The sequence below is a fragment of the Schistocerca piceifrons genome, chromosome 3, assembly GCF_021461385.2.
Source record: "Schistocerca piceifrons isolate TAMUIC-IGC-003096 chromosome 3, iqSchPice1.1, whole genome shotgun sequence".
Classification (NCBI taxonomy): domain Eukaryota; kingdom Metazoa; phylum Arthropoda; class Insecta; order Orthoptera; family Acrididae; genus Schistocerca; species Schistocerca piceifrons.
Window position 1 is genome coordinate 388988303 of NC_060140.1, and position 21266 is coordinate 389009568.

Below are 21266 nucleotides of genomic sequence, written 5' to 3' on the forward strand. Positions count from 1 at the left end.
GTCTGAACCACCCAATGACTCACCGAGAATTTTGGTTATACACTGAAGCGCCAAGGAAACTGGTATAGGCATGCGTATTCAAATACAGAAATATGTCAACAGGCAGAATACGGCGCTACGGTCGACAACGCCTGTATAAGACAACATGTGTCTGGTGCAGTTGTTAAATCGGTTACTGCTGCTACAGTGACAGGTTATCCAGATTTATGTGGGTTTGAACGTGGTGTTATATTCGGCGAACAAGCGATGGGACACAGCATCTCCGAGGTAGCTATGAAGTGGGGATTTTCCTGTACGACCATTTCATGAGTGTACCGTGAACATAAGGAATTTGGTAAAACAGTAAATCTCTGAAGTCGCTGCGGACGGGAAAAGATCCTGCAAGAACGGGACCAACACGACTGAAGAGAATCGTTCAACGCGACAGAAGTGCAGCCTCTCCGCAAATTGATGCAGGTTTCAAAGCTGGGCCATTAACAAGTGTCAGCGTGCGAACCATTCAACGAAAGATCGATATGGGATTTCGGAGCCGAAGGCCCACTCGTGTACCCCTGATGACTGCGCTACACAAAGCTTTATGCTTCACCTGGACCCGTCAACACCGACACTGGACTTTTGATGAGTGGAAACATGTTGCGTGGTCGGACGAGTCTCGTTTCAAACTGTATCGAGTGGGTGGACATGTACAGGTATGGAGACAACCTCATGAATCCATGGACACTGCTTGTCAGCAGGGGACTGTTCAAGCTGGTGGAGGCTAATGGTGTGGAGCGTGAGCAGTTGGAGTGATATGGGCTCCTTGATATTTCTAAATACGACTCTAGCAGATGACACATACATAAGCATCTTGTCTGGTCACCTGCTTCATATCCATTGTGAATTCTGACGGACTAGGGCAATTGCAGCAGGACAATGCGAGACCCCACACGTCCAGAGTTGCTACAGTGTGGCTCCAGGAACACTCTTCTAAGTTTAAATTTAAACACTTCCGCCGTTCACCAAACTGCCTTGCAACGTGCTGTTCAGAAGAGATCTGCACTCCTCGTACTCTTAAGGATTTATGGACAACCCTGCTGGATTCGTGGCGTCAATTCCCTCCAGCACTACTTCAGATATCAATCGAGTCCATGCCTCGTCGTGTTTCAATCTGCCAGGAACTACTGCTATCAGCAAAAGCTGGTCCATCTCCATAACTTAAAGAGTAAACACTGCGAAGGGAACTGCTTGCTGTGTGGCTTCGGATACCTCGAAAATGCCATTGCTAAAAGCGGCACACAAGGCTGCAGGTACTCAGTCGGCCAAGCTACACATAACAGCTGCCTCTGTCCATCATAGCACAGCACGACTCTCGGGCTCACCTAATAACAGCAGCCATATCACGATATAAGTATTTGTAGATTTATCCCGATCCAAAATAACAGACAGCATGTAACTCTTAACGTGAGTATGATAAATAAAAAATAGAACATTATGTGATATTTTAAAACAAGTATATTCAAGTGTTAAAAACTGTTCAGTGACTGAGATGTAATATATTTACGAAATCTTTTGTCTTATTTTCCAGTATCTTCTGAACAATGGCTCATAGCCATTGGGTCTCTGATGATACAGTTCTTCTCCAGTTCGTCGATATTACTTACGAACTTACAGGGCATGGAAATACATCCTACACGTTTGCGCCAAACATGCATCGCCGTCGAATATTTAGTTGTCTCTTGCGTCATGTGTGCAAATCCGTACCTTTCATACCTGGTATGTATCTATGTATTTATTTATAGATAACGAGATGAAAAATTGTGATTGTGCAGTCATATTCTACTACACCAAGGCTGCACTGTGCTTGTCAAAAAATATTTTTTTAGAAACAGCAGCAGTTTAGTACCATTTGATTTGTTATAAGCGTTTTAACGTAGAACTATCCAGTATTTTCCGCATACGGACGTGAAACTCAAGGCAAAGAAAATATCAAACTGATTCGTTCCAGCAGCGAAATGCAGATGATATGGGGATCAGGTTCCTTAGCTTTTCACTTCAACAAACCTTTCGCTCGTGACTATACTAATAACGTGATTTACTTTCCGAATAATCACGAGTGACTCATAAAATAATGACCAAGAAATTTTTCATAAATACGGTAGCAAATTAGTTAATGTCCTTGTTACAAACGTAAGTTTCTTCTTATAGATCTACATTGATCAACCAGTGATATCATCTTTTTGAGGTACTACCGCCGAAGAAGTTACACGAAACTGGATTTTCAGTTTTGAACTTCTCAACATTCCAAAGTTTATAAAACAGTCAAATAAAATGTGTAGCACTGAATAGAATATGCTTGTTCACAATGTTAAAAAAAATGTTCATTGTGTGTGAAATCTTATGGGACTTAACTCTAAAGTCATCAGTCCCTACGCTTACACACTAGTTAACTTAAATTATCCTAAGGACAAACACACATACCCATGCCCGACGGAGGACTCGAACCTCCGCCGGGACCAGCCGCACAGTCCATGACTGCAGCGCTAGACCGCTCGGCTGACTGAGTTCCGTCCACAGGAATTAGCTACTTATGCAGATCAGATGATTTGGGAGATATGCCAAAATTTATTTAAGTGTGTTATTTGTAAGAAGATGACATATTCAATGACTGTCGATTCAGTGATGACTTTAGATCTACAGTCATTTTTGTGGTTGAAGAATTGGTTAAATTGGCATTAATGTCACCAAAATAGATCAACAGCAGCAGAACTGAATATGCGATAATTTGATCGTGGATTCTTTTCGCACCGTCCCGACTTCAATAATAGTGTCGAGGCTTTACCAAAACAGAATTTTTGCCTCGGAGAAACACATTCGAAATAGTGATATTTCCAAAGAAGCAATAGAAGCATCTATTCTTCCAAACGTTGCAATAAACTTTGCATGAGATTAACATGTAAATGATTTAAGTACTTTTAGTGAATTTCTGTACTGTTACGACAACTTCTATATGTCTTATATGTTGGATCGACTGTTCTTCATCACACTATCGGAAGAATGCGTACAGTTTATATCACACATCTTATCTCGGGATAGTATTCTGCCTGAAGAAATAGCAGAAATATCCTATTGATGGAGCATTTAATACTAATTTCCGTATGACGTATCGAATATAAAGTGGATGTATTCCCACCGTTTAACCCTCTCATATGTAGAAATCTTAGAAATCTACGCCTCTCTTTCTTCTAAAAAAACTCATCCTCTAATTGGCTACGTCTTTACCTCAACAGCTTAAGAAATGTCAGAGTTTTAGCTGATGTTTCCAGGACTGAACTATTACTTAGTTATTGTCTCTCTCTGTGAGAACTGTTTCGTTGATTATATGGCGCAAAAGATGTCCCGTCGCCTCTTGGGTTATTCGTTTCTACTGCGTCCGTAAGAATTTCGCTTATGGTACCTGTCATGCTAGAAATTATACTGGTTTCGATGTGATTTATTATTGCTTCTTCTCACTTACATACGCAAATGCAACGTAGCTGCCCTGTTACCTCTATTTTACCGAAGTTCTCCAGTAGGCGGCTCTTACCAACAAACACTTTCACACATGACGGCAGAAAATGGACTTCTCATACTTCGTTTAGTCTGGCAAATGAACAGCGTTTGTACCCCATTCTAAGAATCACCAGTGATGTAAGGGTTATTATGCATTATGTTTGTTCACTGGAGCTATAAGGTTATTCGCGAGGCCCTAGCTCCATTGATTTCTGGGTTTCCCAACATGTGTCTCAACGTACGGTTTCATTGGTGATGTAGGATGCCTCACCGCCTAGAGACGTCTGTGATTTCGCTTACGAAGGCTCACCATTAACAAACATGTAATATGATCAATAACAAACAATCGAAAATATGCCAGTAACAGTGCATAACACTGCAACTCTTGACAACTTCGCTCCTCACTGCGATGGAAATTTAGCGAACAAAAATACTAATTGTTCTTTTTCTAAGCAAAGTGAAAACGGTACTTCACAGGTACAATCAAACTCTTCGTGACTAACAGTGGTTCTGGGTCGAAAACAGTATAGCCTCCACTATACTTGCTTACTGCTATGTCTCATTTTGTTCTGTATAGCAGCATTACATTCCTTTGTACAACAGAGCAAAGAATTTAACCACCACTTATATGTGCTGCTCTATTTTTTAAACTACTTTTTACACACGATATATGCCCTCACTATAAGTTTAAGGATGTGGAACCAAGGAAGGAAGATCAGAGTTATCGTCCCATCAATGACAATGTCAGAAGTGACGCAACAAGGGTTCACGTTGAGGAATGATGGGAAAGGTTGTGCCCTTTTGTGCGGAACCATTCCGGCGTTTGCCTAAGCAATTTAGAGAAGCAACAGAATTCCTCAATCTGGATAGCCGGAATTTGCTCAAAACTATCCTCTTCCCAAATGAAAGTGCAATGTCTTACCCACAGCACCACGTCGTCCGATTTTAGGCGCGTGTTTGGTAGCATTGAGTTCAGTGTTAATGAAGTAACTGTTGTGTGATGCAGCCTTTACACAGGAGTCGGGACATTCTTTTTTTTTCAGTGCCTTAATGTGCTGCCTCCATGATAAAGTTAATCGAAATTCCATATCTCTGTAGCACCTCCAACCGAGGCATGAAGTTCGTAAAAAGAACTTCATTGTCTCTCCATATTGATGGGATGTTGAAAGAAGATAGCGTACTCAACGAGATAGATATATTCTATACTAATTGAGAAACAAATGTGAAGCATCCAGAAGGGAAAGTAACTGAAATTCCGAGTGTAGGGAGTATATGTGATGTTATTTCACTGATCACAATTTTGAGTCAAATTTACAAAGAACTAGTTACTATGAGCTCACTTAACTGTACAACGTTGCAACATCTCTGGCCTAGATGCATGACTCACCCTGTTGGGAAGAGTGTCATAAAGGGTCTTCTGAGCCAAGCTAGCCCACAGCTGTTGTAGCTGGTCCTTTATATCCTAAATATTGGCACTGGAACAGAATGACGTACTAGATGGTCCCACACATGTTGTGTGAGTGAGGGATATGGGGATCTTGCTGACAACAGAAGTACTTCATCACGCAGACAGTTCATAAATCACATGTAATGTATGAATGAGAATTGTCCTGTTGAAAAATGTCACCACGATACTGCTGTAAGAGAAGTAATGCATGTGGATGCAGGATGTTCATGACATGACATGACATTACCCAATGACTCCCCATATCATGACGCTAAGAATGAAACCTCTCCCCAGGTCACCCCTTACTAGCAGATGGTGGTCATTCGGAATAGTGCAGAACTGCGATTCATTGCTGAACATAGTTCGACGCCATTCAACAATAGTTCACGTTCCTAGCCACGGCCCCATTCCGGATACAGCCGTTTGTGTTGTGGTTTTAACAGCAGTGTATGTATAGGGGAGAAATTATCTGGTGCGATAGTTTCCCACTAATGGTGCAGTAAGAGAAGGTTGCAAGAAGTCCATTAAGTGTTCTCGGGTGGCAGGATCAGATTTGAAGGGGTTACGAACTCTTCGCCGCACAATACAGCGATTCTTCCTTGTGGTGCTCAGACGTGGTCAATGGGAATCTTGAAGAAGCACATGCCTGTCCTCACATTCCCCCATGCGGTATCGGGCCACTGTCACATCCGAATGCTCCACAAATCTAGATATTGTACGATTCGACATACCAGCCCACTGGAGACACATAATAAGACCCTATTCAACCTTAGTGCTCATAACGCTGTCTCACACCAGTGCGCGGTATATCCGTGTCCTTTGCAGACATCGCTCAACATCTTCTGCTGTTTTCGCCCCTTTGCACCCTACCAGGCCTTGTAACATACAAAACACGAACAAAATTAATTTACCTTGGTGGCCTTTGTACCTGTCAGAGTTTTGCAACTCTTATTATTTACACACCTCTGGTTGACGTGTCTTCTAGGTGCTTCCTTTTTGTCTGACAGTGTAGGTTGCCTTCGGTTCTAGCGGTCTGAAAAACTTAAATTTTCTTGATCGCCATTGTCCCTTGAATAAACAGTTATATGCTCTTAAGGCGTTTGTGTGATTGTTGTGTTGATATATCTGACAGAAACACTTTATCTGCTTTTTTCCACCTGTCACTGAATATTTTAATCTTACGTGGCCACTGCATCTACACGTTGTGCCGTGAATATGATGTTAATATCTGTTCTTCAATTTTGGGAAGTAGATAGTTTTGCAGTAACTGTGCAACTGGAAAAAGGACTTTTCAAGTGCTTGTCCACTTGGTGAATTATGAAATACGGAAACGTTACTGATCTGAGCTGACTGGGTTCGAATCTCCTCATTATCAATTTATCCGCCGGGCATTTGCACTCAGACAAACTGGAAAGGCAATTTTGATACTTCTAAGACCAGAGAATTAGTCGGTGTTGAAAGAAACACTTTGATATAGATTATAACGCATCAGTCCAATCTGATGTGTGCTTATTTGAAGCCATCATGTTAAAGTCACACCATGGTGGGCATGGTAGGAGGAGGAGGAGATTAGTTTTTAACACCTTGTCAACAACGAGGGCATTAGAGACAGAGTGTAAGCTTGGATTAGGGAAAAGTGGAGAAGGTAAGTGGCCGAAGAAACTATCCCGACATTAGTCTTAAGCAGTTTAGGGAAACCACGGAAAACCTAAATTGGAATGACCGGAAGCTGCTTTGAACCATCGTCCTCTCAGTCTACTGTGATAACAAATGCACCACCCCACTCAGTGTGAGCATTGTAGTAAGATTCGGTAAATTGTATGTAACTTTTACGATAACAACAGTGAAAATAGTTTTATTACAGTAAGACTAAAAGTGGCAATAATGTAACGAGTAACAATAAAATTACTAGAAACATTTATAAACTCAAGTACGAATTTGTCTTCACCATCAATCGATGGCTCTTAAAATTAATCAACGTCATTAGATCGTGTAAACAGAATCAATGTCCCAATCAATTCATGAAATCAATCAGAGACATTGGATACAGTATCCAGCAATATAGCTCTGGTGTGCTTTCAGGTGAAAAGGCAATTCAGATAACGAATACAGATGATTAAAATAACAAAAACTGCACCAGTTACGGATTTTGAAGCATAGAACGACGCATTTCAGGAATATATCACCAGTTTCAAGCACAAAAAAATGGTTCAAATGGCTTTGAGCACTATGGGACTTAACTTCTGAGGTCATCAATCTCATAGAACTTAGAACTACTTAAATCTAACTAACCTAAGCACATCACATACATCCATGCCCGGGGCAGGATTCGAACCTGCGACCATAGCGGTCGCACGGTTTCAGACTGTAACGCCTAGGACCGCTCGGCCACCCTGGCTGGCTTCAAACACAACTATTTACATAGGTTTCGTATGTGATATCTGTGGTTGTTTTTTGTGCTTCTCTTTCCTGCAATAATTCATGGGTTTACTGGAATTGGAAGATATAAATCTTGGAATTAGTTAGACACCAATACCTGAAAACAGTTTTTTCATGCATCTGCTTATTTGTTTACTGTATCCGTTATGGAACAGAAATTCATACACATGCAAACCATCACTCACACATTTTGTTAACGTGAAATCGAAACATAGTGCAAAGATTTTATGACAGTACTGCTTTCCAAAAGTTTGTGTACATTCAAAGCAGTGCCAATGTAGTGGATTATATGATATACATAATATTTTCGCTTAGGAGAGAGTGTTGTACCTTAGTATATGTTTCAAACGTTCACCTGTACCCAGCTGTGTAACAGAAGTTAAATACATTTTATTATCCCATATTTAAACAATGATAACTGCTTTTATGTGCTTCAGTCTTTTTCAAGAAGTACAAAAATTACTTGAGGAAAATTAATGTCTCTCCAAATGTGAATACATGTTCCAAGTTACAACATGATCATGTACCTAGAAACAAACATCATATTGAAATTTAATCGTTGCAATCGAGAAAAATCTTATCATGATTGTATTTAATCATGTCTCTCTGTTACAATATTACTCTACTACACAATAATAATCAGTAAGTGAAATCAAATTAAGCAGAAGTATTATAAAAAACCATTTACAGATTAAATATTTTGAAATAGAAGTTGTTGGAAACAAAAACCAATTTCTATTTTCAAATGATGAAGACATAAAGGAACTCAATTCATTTTGCTACTATGACATGTTACATGGCATGGACCCTCTTCTATTAGAATACACAAGGTGTTGTGCAACTGACAGTGTCTGGCTTAGTTGTCCACATGTTGTACAAATAATTCTAAAGATACGTAGCATTTTACTCATAAAATTTTGTACCTGAAGAACTAACAATATATTTGAATAATTTAACAATGTATTTCATATAGCTTTAGAATGCAAAATATTCACAAGCGCTGCACAAAACACAATGTCATCTATTACACAAAAAAACCTGTGGAAAATGACTGAAACTGCATGTGGCAGTCTCTAATGTATATTTCATCATGTGATTCTAAAATCATTCACTAGACTGAAGTACCACAAAAGTCATCTGTTACTGGGTACACTATCCTCCAGGTACAAACCTCCCATTATAATTTCTGTCAGTATACACCAATGACTACTTAAATTATAATTCTGCCTTACATTCTATTTTTTACTACCTTCTTGGAAATACTGAGGGTGATGCATGGAGGAAAAAGCATATATATGGATTTAATAGAGACATTATATACAGAAGAAACATGTGAAGAAATTAATTCATTCACTCTGTAGCTTATCAACAAGAATTCTATCTCTTTTCTTTTTGTACTGTCCAAAAATTTGTAATTCTTCTACTTCATGATTTCTGGAAGTGATTACAGTCTACTTCTATATGAGAGTGTGCCCATGTTTTTATGTATGTTCTGATAGCTAATTTTGCGAATTGGTTATATTTGCAATAGTAGATGCATTCGGTGTATCTAGTGCGAAAACAGTTTTAAACAGGTAACTACTGGACATAGGTTTGTAAATAGAAAGCAATGAACATATGGAACTTTATGTGGGATTCACATTATGTTGTACCTTATCATCTGTAACACACACAGTATGAATGTGAACAGTCTGAGATGAATGTAATATCAAAACAAGAAACAAGGGTAACAATGCTGAAAGCACTTACACATTTGACAGTACACTAACGAAGAACAAAAAAATACTATTCAGTGAGAAAGACGTAAACCCTTAAATGTCAAAATTTAGGTCAGGCTTTACCCTGACTGTTTTTGATAGCAAAGGAAACAATTAGTTTATTGTTACCAGTCACTGTTTAATTTATTTTCATAAGGTGTTTCAGAAGTTTCAACCCCCATCATCAGGTGAGTTTATTTGTATTAATATGACACATGTATGTCGTCTCAAGACTATGGGGTAAGCTGTATCACTGTCTAGTAGAGAAAACCATACACTATCTCAGAAGTCTGAAGTTTGCTCAATGGGGGTGGGGGTTGAGGGTTGGTCTGTGACAAAAAATGAACATAAACATAAATGTACAAATGAACAACTGAAATAAAATAAAAATCTCCAGTAGTCACAAGCTCCTTTTTCTGTCATAATACATCACATATAAACAGTTAAACTTTTAAATAAAGATTGTGTATAGATCGGTGCAAAGACTGTACAGCAAAACCAAACACTGTCTCAAAGTACAAAGAACATATAGCAAAACAAAACCACTGTTTTGGGGTGATTCTTAAAGCATTGTGGAGATAAATAATTAGATATGTTACAGTAAATATTTCAAGTGGTACACAAATCCTTTTCAGTTATGTTTATATAGCTCAAACTTCTACTAATTTATTGAATCAGGTAATGGGCTGAAAACATTTAATTTATGGAATCAGGTGATGGGTTGAAAACAGTAAGTGCTATGTAATTATTTTTTCGAAGAATGGCAAAATTACACACAAATAACAGTTCTGATTGGGATTCAGATATACTGAAGTTCTGAAGATATCAGATGTAAAATACAGGGGGTGGAAAGTTATTTACAACTTGTACAGAAACCAGAAGGAAGTTGCAGCAGTTGAGCAATGTGAAACAGAAGCAGTGGTTGAGAATGGAGTGAGGCAAGATTGCAGCCTACTGCTGATGTTTTTCGTTTTGCACATTGAACAAGCAATGAAGGAAACAAAAGAAAATTTTCAAGTAGAAATTAAAGTTCAGGAAGGAAAAATAAAAGCTTTGAGGTTTTCCTGTGATAGCGGAGGACTTGGAAGAGCAGTTGAACAGAATGGACAGTGTCTTGAAAGGAGGATATAAGATGAAAATCAACAAAAACAAAACAAGTTAATGAAATGCAGTCGAATAAAATGAGGTGATGATGACGGAATTGGATTAGAATTAAGACACTTAAAGTAGCAGATAAGTTTTGTTACTTGTGCACCAAAATAAACGATAATAGACAAAGACAAAGTAGAGAGGATGTAAAATGTAAACTGGCAGTGTCAAGAAAAATGTTTGTGAAGAAAAGAAACTTGTTAACATGGAATCGAGATTTAAGTGTTTGATGTTTTCTGAAAGTATTTACATGGAGTGTAGCCATGTATGGAAGTGAAATGTGGATGGTAAATAATTTAGACAAGAAGAGAATAGAATCTTTTGAAATGTAGTGCCACAAAAGTAGTAGGATTAGGTGGGTAGGTGTGTAACTAATGAGAAGGCACTGAATAGAACTCCAGAGAAAAGAAATTAGTGCCATGATATGACTAGAAGAAGAGATCAGTTGATACAACACATTCTGAGACACCATGGGTAACCACTTTAGTAGTGGAGGGAAGTGTGGGCGATAAAAACTGTGGAGGGAGACTAAAAATGAATACAATAACCAGAGTCAGAAGGATGTAAGTTGCAGTAGTTATTCAGAGATGAGGAGGCTTGCACAGGATAGAGCAACATAGTGATCTCCATCAAACGAGTTCTTGGACTCACAAGATAAGAACAACAACAACAAGACAATTCTATTGTTTATTTGGAATATCACAGTAACATAATTAATAATTTATGGTAAATATGAAGGGGTGGTAAGAGGGCTGTGTGTGTGTGTGTGTGTGTGTGTGTGTGTGTGTCCACTTCAGATTTAATAATGTAGGCTGCTAATGAAAACAGAGAGGGTACTGTTGTAATTGTTGTCATTTTTATCATTCATGATGGAATCAGATGGTTTCCATTGATCTTCGTATATTCGGAGTATTTTCAAGGATATCTCGTTGTTTGCCTTTAGGTTAGATATGTAGGATGTTGACACTTGTATTGTCAGCATGGTGTTTTGTTTCAGGCAGGTGGATGCAAATTGCTGATGTATGGTATCATGAATTATTTAGTTAACTGCATGTTCCTTTGATATTTTTCGAACTACTAGTTCACTTTTGTAGCTCACAACACTCAACAGATCCATTCAAAACCAACAGTTTGTACCTTATATTAGTCTGATTCTACATAATCTGTTTATATCATTAATAGTATAGCTACCTGAATATCTTCAATTCCTTATCAGTTTATTGCTTCTACATTTACTTAGTAAAAATGGATAACAGATCTGAACCTAAGAAGCCTGCAGCTCTGTCATAATCAAACTATTGCTCACTCCTTTCATCCTCTAGCCCTGAATTCCAACCTAACTTGTTATTTATGTATAATTTTGCCGCTGTTGGCAACATAATTATTGCACTTATCCTTTTCAACTTGGCACCTTGTAAGGTGTCAGGCAAATCCAACACCTTCCATGAAAACACTGACATGATAGCAAATCCGGTAGTATGTAACATAGCTCCAAATAAATCCTTACATTAAATTAACCAAAGTAATACGATCAACGAGTGAGCAAATGGAATACCACAGACTAACACAAGAACACCTAAATGCTTGTCATACCTTCCCACCGTGAAACAGACGCAGTTCTGAGGGGAGAAACGAGAACAGAAGCCGAGAGCAGAATCGTGTAGCCTAGGAGGCCCTACGATAAGGGATGGACACCCACGTCGCCAGCTGACCGCCAAACCCCCCCCCCCCCCTCCAGCCCATGTTAAAAGATAGAGCCCTCCAGAAGTACAGTATAGATCTTACGATAACACTAAAAGAACCACACCAGCTGCAAGTTTTAGCGTGAGACTTTTTCGCGTCTCTGTTACGTTTAAAGCGCATAAGGCTTCACTCAGAACTGCAGAAGTCTCATCTGTTACACCCCCGTTTTGCGTAATACTAGTGTCGATCGTCAATTAAAGCTCATGGTATTCACATTTGCTACATGAAGTTAAAATCTGAAACGCGATGATTTTTCTGTTATATAATTATTGAGAAGCCAAATCAGCCACTGTAATTTACGACAAGTTAGATAAGTAATTGAAGATAATTGAGGGTCGCTGTAGACCATTTTGATAGTTTTCTCTTTTATGAAACTTAACTTAAATCTAGATTGTAGATGTGATATGGCACAGGTCATCCTTCGATCCATTGTAGAACTTGGAAACCCATTCAGGGAGTATTCGTTCACATTTTTGTTGAACGCAGTTGGTTTTTATCATCCCGTATTAAAATATTTTCGTTTATCAATAGTGCAATTTATAAACAATGTTTTGTGAGTAGAACAAAATTTCCAGTGGTAAAGTTAACTGCTTTTTCGACGTTATTTTACCAGCTAACTAAAAATAGGAAAGCCTTGAACCCCTTCCACTAAATTTTGTTAGTATTAAGATTCTTTTACAGGAAGTGCAGTGGAACTGACGCTGAAATCATTAAATATTTGATTATATCATCGCTAGTCTCACTGAACTCTACATGTCATGTGTGGTCTGGCGTCTCCTTACCAACAACAGGTCCCAGGTTCAAACTAGTCAATTCCCTAAAAAACACGCTCAGAGTGTCGTTGCGCGAAAGTGATAGGGAGACACGACTTAGAACAAATGGACACCATGCAGAATGTTAGAACCTGATTACATAAATGAGTACTAGTTTCAGCTGTATAAACTTGACCAAAAACGATTCATAGACCACTTGAAATATTTAATCTAACATATCTAATGATCTACTCCATCAAAAATTTCAACAATGCCTTAAGACATTCTCTGAAATAATGGTTTTGTTTTGATATATGCTGTTTGACTTTGTAATAGTGTTTCTACTTTGTTTCTACTTCTCTGCACCTATCTGTTTTGTACATCAAATCTGTTTGCGAAGTGTAACAATTAATATGTGATGTATTATGACAGAGAAAGGAGCCTGTGATGACTGGAGGTTTTTTTATTTTATTGTGGTTGTTTATTTGCACATTTACTATTACATTCCATTTTTTGTCTAAGACAGTTTCCCCAACCTCCAACCCCATTGAGCGAAGTTCAATTGTTTTCTCTGCTAGACAGTGCCGCAGGTTATCCAAAGTTGTAACACAACACAAACATATCCTATTAATTTAGATAAATCCATATGATGATGGAGGCTTAAACCTTTGGAATGTATTTTGGAAATAAATTAAATACTGACTGATAACAGGAAACTTCTTGTTTCACACAAGAGATAAACCTATTATAGGAAAGTCTGAAAAAATAATGCGAAGAGGTGTTTATCAGCTCATAGTGGCAACGAAGTAGGCAACAGACACTGTGAAACTGAATAGAAACAAGTAATCTGCTACATGTCACAAACTAAACAAACTCCCAGAGAATGAACCAAAGAAACATGAAATTAAATATAGGCAATTACAAAACAGTTCAAAAACAATAAGTTGTATAAACAAAGAACTAAGAAATAATCAGCATATAAAACAGAAAGGCCACATAATAATCATTATGAAAAAATATACTGAAACAAAAAGCTCTTGAAGTTTTCATGGAAAACGACACAGTGCAGCTGAACAAAATCCAACAAAACAATTCTACAACAAAATTAAAGGAACTTAAAGAAGACACATTTAGTGTTGGTAGAATGTGAAAAGAAATACATCATGTAGGTGAACCCTAAAGCACACAAGGATGGATGTTCAATTAGAACAGTAATAAATGTATTGAATAAGCCTGCATACAAACTCTTTTCCAAGGATATTCATTTTCTGAAAATGAGTTTGACATATGAAATAACACATACTGTATAAACTGTACCACACTTGTCACTGAAATAAGAAAATTAAATGTTCCAAATGGTGTCCACTGTATATAAACAAGATGTCACAAACTGGTACTCCAATCACTATAAAAGAAGTCATTGCAGTTATAAAGAACAGTTTACTGAAATTAAGAAATTGTTCACAATGTAACACCGTCGAGTTCATAGGGTCAATAGAACCAATCTTTACCTACAATTATTTTGCATTCAATGGTATTATTTATCACCAGCCTGCTGGTAGGAATTGGCTATTGTTTTGTAAGCATCATCAAATGGACCAGAGTGAGTCATTATATGCAGCAAAAAAAAAGACCTCTGCTACTAAGATAAAATGTCTTACTTCTAGGTCCAGCTTTATTGATTATAAATACAAGTTCGAATATGATTGTTGTAATTCGAACCAGGTGCTGGTGTCTAGCATATAGGAAAGGGATTAGGAAAATTATTACACATTTGTGCACATATTCATGTCTAAATGAACGCTCTTTATGAAAATAAGTAAAATGTCGAAAGGCTTGATACAATAAGATATGATCCCTTAGGGTGGAGGGTGGTGGGGGGGGGGTGTGTAACAGAAAATGTAATAATTTATTTTAAAAAACATTACAGCCATATTTATTAAGGTAAAAATCTAAAATTTTGCATGTGTAAAGCAAAATAGTTATGTTTTAACGGAAAAATATAATAAAATATTCAAGATTAACATTTTGCTAGAAATTTGAATTTTTAATTCTTTTTATTGTTTTTTTTTTATAAAAAGCTGTAACTCAAATTCTAATCAAGCAATTAATCTGAAAATTTTATTGTAGTCTCTTGAGAAGGTTATAAGACCACTGAAATACAGTTATTAATGTATGGTCAAACTGTAGCCTTACAGAGTTTTTAATTTTGCACATCCAATATTAACTTTATTTCTACATACAACCATCTAAAAATCAGAATGTAACTGCAGGATCTCTTATTTTTTAGTTCTAGGCAGACAGCAACACGTTGCAAACAGTTCCTGAAAATTTCATTGCATTAGCGCATATACTTTTTGAGAAAACGATTCTAATAACGTAAAAAATGTAAAACAGAGAAAATAAGATTCAAAAATTTTCTTCTCATGCTTTCACATGTATTATGCTTACCTCAATTTTAAAATCCTTCATACTGATACTCCTCATCTTCCAGGTTTCTCTTCCCCCCTCTTCGAATCTGCCTGGCCTGTATTTGCAAGTGAGACACTAATCTGTTAGCTTCCTTGACCCTGCTCTCGTCGATGGTGTAAAATGCTTTTGTTGTAAACACACCAGAATCCACACCAACTCTCTTTAGCGCTTCAGTTGTGCCATTATTTCCGTTATCATAATATAAATTGTAGACACCTGTTTTGAATACTTCAATTACACAGAATGTCCTTTTTGAGCATCTAATCAAAACTTATATACTGAGGCCTTACATTTGCACTTTGCGTCTTTCCAAGAAGACACTTCCTCAATAAATCAGGGTTTGCAAGAAATCTGATCGTGAGCCTAATTGCATTCATAAAATGTTCTGGTAATGAGTGTTTAATACGTCTTATTTCTGTTGGCATTAGTGTTTGGTCAGTGGAGAGTTTGTGGAAAAAAATTGCCTACACAGCACGCCTCATTGCTTCTAAGTTATGTGTGTTTTTCCTGATAGCTCTCCCATAAAATAACTGAAGAGAATCAATTTATTTCAGAGCAAGCCTTTTCCTCCTCGTGATTTTCCATCTACAGTATTTCACCTTTCTTCTCTTTCAGCAAGTGACGAAGCCTACCACCAAGCCTCTTTTTGATGTGGCCAACATATTCCAACTTCTCTATTGTTCTATTGTATAGATTTTTATCTGTTACAGCTTTGAACGAAGAGGAGTCCAGATCAGCAAGGTATTTAGTATATTTAACACTATACTGGTCCTCAGATCTGGAGAACATCCTCAGAACTTCAGCAGCCTCCATGATCCCACTTGAGCCACTATAATTTTTAGAGCATGCTGCTGCATGCTTTTCTTGCCATAGTTTCTCATTGTCTTCGTTGTTGGACATTTTCCTTGTTGCACACTGGTGGAAATATTTAGACAAAATTTCTACATCTAAAACTTTACCTGAGTCAATAGCAACAACAGTTGCAATTCCATACAGAGATGTGTGAGCCCTTTTGATCCAGGTCCCATCTACAGACACACAAAGGTCAGTAGCATTTGTAGGAGATTCACTGTTATGAATATCTACCCCCACTATCTATTTCTTTTTGGTTTATTTCCACCAATTCTTCCACTGCTTTCTTCATAGAAACTTTGGCAGTATCGCATACAGCATCAGACACTTTATTATTTATTTTTTCAGACCTTGCACAAGGTGGAGGCACGTTCAGAAAATCACACAATAAATTAACTCCTTCCTTGCCCTGTCCAAGGCATCTCAGAGCATATGCTAACCTAAAATTGCTCACATGGGTACCAGATCAGCTGTTTTGGAGGATGAAAATGAAAATTAATAGCCACACGGATTACAAATTAATTTAAAAACACAAGCTATTCCCACTCTTCTTTCTTCAACAACAATCATGCATTCCGTATTTTTACAGCTAACACATGAACATGAAAACTTTATAGCCTGGCAGAGAGGCTCTAAATCAATAAGTCTGAATCCAGTGGAGGCAACATCATTCACGCACCTGTACAATTCTCCTGTCACAAGTTTCGATGCTGAAGCTGAGAGCTTACGTTCTTCATTTCTAGATGCTCCCCCTTTTTTGTTGGTAAACCGATCTCCATCCTAAACCGATTTCCTTCCTAAACACAGTTTTTCCACCAACATTATGCATAAATCTTGACTTCCAAGTAAAGGTTTGCGAATTAAACCTTCCACATTGTAATATGTGTTAGTATTGTCAAAACGTAAATAAACCACACACAAGAAAGTTTTCAGGCAAACATATAGATGTCAGCCAGAGATGTAGATGTCATCCATAGATATCGAAAGGAAATAGCCTTCACACTGAAGAAAGCAGTTTCCCAAATGTCGGAAAAGGTGCGAGTGGCCGCCAGTGCAGATTTAATCAGTTTAACAATTTAAAGGCATTTCTAAAGCTGCTATCACAATAAAATTCACATACAACACCGATTAAACTGTGTAGATCAATAAAATAATATTTTTGAAAAATCGATTTTTTGGACCAAAATCCTTAAACAAGAATGCTTTCATCATATTGTTTCTGTTGAAAGCGGTAGGCTGTTTCCATGATGCCTCATGGAACGCAGGCCCATCAGCTCACTTATGGGCAATCATAGCCGGTACAAGGGTCCACCAGATAGTCCTATTATAGGAGATATAGGCAAGTACGAACCATTTGGCTACCCCTGCCCTTAGGTGGGAGGCCATGGATGGATAGTCTTGTATGGCGCAGCCTGCCTGTCTTACTTGCCACGCATTATCTGTTCGTTCACCCCTGGCCACCGCTGCCCCTGGATGCGTACAGGTGGGCAGTTAGCGCATTTCTGGTCAAAAGCAGTTGTCGCGGAAATTTGTTAGGCCAGTATCTAGAACAGTGAGAGCACTGTGACTGCTCGTAGTGGCATTCGAGTGTACATCTAACCACTCAGTGGACGATCTGTTTCAAACTCAGCTAGCCCTTTTCTCACACGAGGTCCTGTGAACCATGGATGAAGGCCAACAGGCGATCTTTATATTCCTAGACGTGTGCAAAGCATACGGGTTAGGTTTCCAGATATGTGAGTGGCGTAAAGACTTCTTAAGTAACAGAATTCAGTACGTTGTCCTTGACGGGGAGTGTTCTTCAGAGGCAAGGGTATCGTCAGGAGTGCACCAGGGAAATGTTATTTTCTATATACATTTATGATCTGCCGGACAGGGTAAGTAACAGTCTGCAGCTGTTCGCTGATAATGCTGTGCTGTAAGGGAAGTGTCGTCTGTGAGTGTTTGTAGGACGATATAAGATGACTCGGACGAAATTTCTAGTTGGTATGATGAATGACAGCTCCCTCTAAGTGTAAAAGAAGTAAGTTAGTGTGGACAAGTAGGAAATGCAAACCCATAATGTTCGAGAACAGCATTAACAGTGTGCTGTTTAACACAGTAACGTCGACTGAATATCTAAGCGTAACTTTGCAAAGCAATATGAAGCAGAATGAGATTGTACGTACTGTAATAGGGAAGGCAATGGCTGACGTCGGTTTATTGGGAGAATTTTAAGAAAGTATAGTACATCTGCAAAGGAGATGGCATGTAGGACACTAGTGTGGCTCGTTGTTGAGTACTGTTCTAGCGTTTGGGATCTGCACCAGGTAGGATTAAAGAAAGACATTGAAGCAATTCTGAGGCGGGCTGCTATATTTGTTACCGGCAGGTTCGAACAACACGCAAATATTATTGAGATGCTCCAGGAAATCAAATGGGAATCACTGCAGGGAACCCGACTTCCTTTTCGAGGAACACTGTGGAGAAATTTTAGAGTACCGGCATCTGAGGCTGACTGCTGAACAACCGTATTGTCGCGAACGTACATTTCGCGCAATGACTTTGAAGATAAGATAAGAGAGATTAGGGGTCATGTGGATGCATACAAATAGTCGTTTTCCCCTCTCCCTATTTGCGAGTGGACCAGGAAGGCAAATGACCAGTAGTGGTACAGGGTACCCTCCGCCATGTACCTTACAGTGGTTTGAGGAATAAGTACGTAGATGTAGAAGTAGAAGACTGTTAACCTCAATATTGGCAGTGAACGGGATCTTATAACTTATTGGCGGCTCAGCTGTTTCCATCCGTCTCCATTCTGTCGACAGACTGCTACATTTTTCTGTTGGAAATCAGACCAATTTCAAGTTTCTCGCATTATTTTTCATGCCGAAGCTGCATTGACTGACTGCTGCGAAGTGTTACGCCATCATTATTGATAACGTCCAAATCAAAACGAGGTTTTTGCTATCAAACAAGCTTTCATGATGTTTTCTAACTCCCTTTACATTCCATCTGACAATGCAATTTTTATCCAAATTAAGTAATTACTTCACAGCAGAAACTTTTGTCATTCATATTGTTAAATCCAATAGCAATCGACAATTCCGAGCTATTTTGTACTGTCTATAACAAGTATGTAAATTATTAATTACAACATGTGAACATGTATATCTCATCTAATATACTTTCATGACGCTCGTTTTCTGCTAATAGGGAAACACTGCTGGACAGCATTACCTATTTGGGATACTTGGCATCGTGATGCTCTTTACATCAATTCTGATGTCATTTTTACCAGAATCATTGAATGAGAAGCTTCCAGAGACAATGAAAGACGCAGCGCTCTATGGTTGTGACCAGAAGTTCTGGAGTCTTCCCAGAAGCAAGCCCAGCATACCAGAGACTGCTACACTCTACAAACCCGATTTTTAAGCACGTATACTAAATGATAATTACAAGGGATAGTGCAACAAAGTAGTCTATACTCTAGTACCAAACTTTCGACGTTAAACCACTTTGTCAGTTGCAAGCGTCGCTGTAGCCACTTAATCAGTAACACAGTCTTATTTCATGAGCCTGAAACATGGTAGACCACTATTTCAGTCTGTTCCAAACACAAATTTTGTGGTTGTAGCCGAGGACTGAACCAAGAACCTTCACCTCAGTGGACAGTAACAGCTATCACTACACCACGCCAGCAGTATTTGGTGTTTTTGTTACAGTTTGAAATTAGACATTCGTCGATTAGTTCTCTACAAAAGTGGGAACGGTAGAGGCAGAAAAAAACTGTTGCAAAATATTTGCTACCTGTTCTTAACCGTACTTAACTTACCAGCAGGATTGTAGATAAAGAAATGGGAAATTGTCTACACATAAAATTCTTTAATTTATGATTATTATTTTTATTACTGCTCCTCCGATTTCTGGGATTACTCGAATTTTCGTCAGTGCTGTCAGAGCCCTTGGCAAGAAAACTTGAAAATGTAACAGAAGTTATTGTAGAAAAAGTAGAAAGTCAAAAAATATAGTAAAGACGGAAAGGTGCCTAACAAAGACGTATCCCTAGCAGTGGGATCGACTTTTTTAAACCATCTATCCAGTTACGTAGGTTAAGATCCACGATACCACACACTGCTGCCATTCACCCTGTTGGGCCCCCTTTTGCGAGTAACTAACGAAACAAAATTCGAAATTTTTTGTGACACTCAATAGCATTAAAACAGTTGCAACAGTAACTCTGGTTACATGGTGTAATGGTTAGCAGATCTCCAAATAATAGCTTGTAGGTTCGAATTTCTCCAGGTGCAGCAATACTCTTTTATTTTTAAATGTTTATCGAAATGACTTTGGTCATCATTTTTTCAATTAATTGATTTACATGTAATCTTTTATTTCCATTCCTTTGTCACATCATTTTAATCATAATATCAATTTCTTCATTTGCTCTCATTTTTCTTCCACTTGAAATCTTTCTTCATCCATGCATTTATTTCAATTTAATTTCTTTTGTTTTATCGCCATGTTATTTTCATCTGCATTATTGCGTTAATTATATCTATTTCTCATTTTGTTTGAATTTTGGTATACTTATAAACCCTTCTTTCATTTAAATCTTCATCTGCGTTATTTTGCCCATTGTGCAGTAGGTGTTTAGCTAACGTTTTAAATGTTTGTATGACGATTAAGATGCAAAAACATTCCACATATGGTAATGAAAAGATACATTTTTCGCACCGCTGCACAGTGAGTATAAATAGAGTATTTGGTCTTTTGTTTTGTAACTGATGGATCGGAATTACAAATAATTTAATAGTATAATAAATAAACATAATTAAGTTCATATTCACAAGAATTCTGATTGGATAAAGGAATGGAAATAAGAAATTACATTTAAACCAATTAATTGAATAAAATTAATGATCTAAGTGATTTTGATAAAGATTTAAAATTAAAAATGTTGAATGAATCATTTTTTCAGAGATATTTATTTAGCATTTAACAGTTTCAGATAATAACAGAAGACAAACTCATTTGAAAGACAATTATATACATTAAAACACTTCGACATTTCAGTCCTTTGTGCGTAAACCTGCAAGAAATTGTCCATTGGGTTATTTCTTAGATTCAACATTTATTGAATTCACA

At 37.8% G+C, this 21266-nt stretch overlaps 1 protein-coding gene across 1 annotated transcript in view; it reads left to right on the forward strand.

Annotated features, from left to right (window-relative positions):
• Positions 1-19553, forward strand: part of LOC124788682 (carcinine transporter-like) — an 83012-nt gene extending 63459 nt beyond the window's left edge. The window contains exons 6-7 of the mRNA XM_047255964.1: positions 1565-1752; positions 19335-19553. Of these exons, the coding sequence (XP_047111920.1) occupies positions 1565-1752; positions 19335-19553 (407 nt within the window). The remainder of the gene's footprint in view (positions 1-1564; positions 1753-19334) is intronic.
• The last annotated feature ends 1713 nt before the right edge of the window (positions 19554-21266 follow it).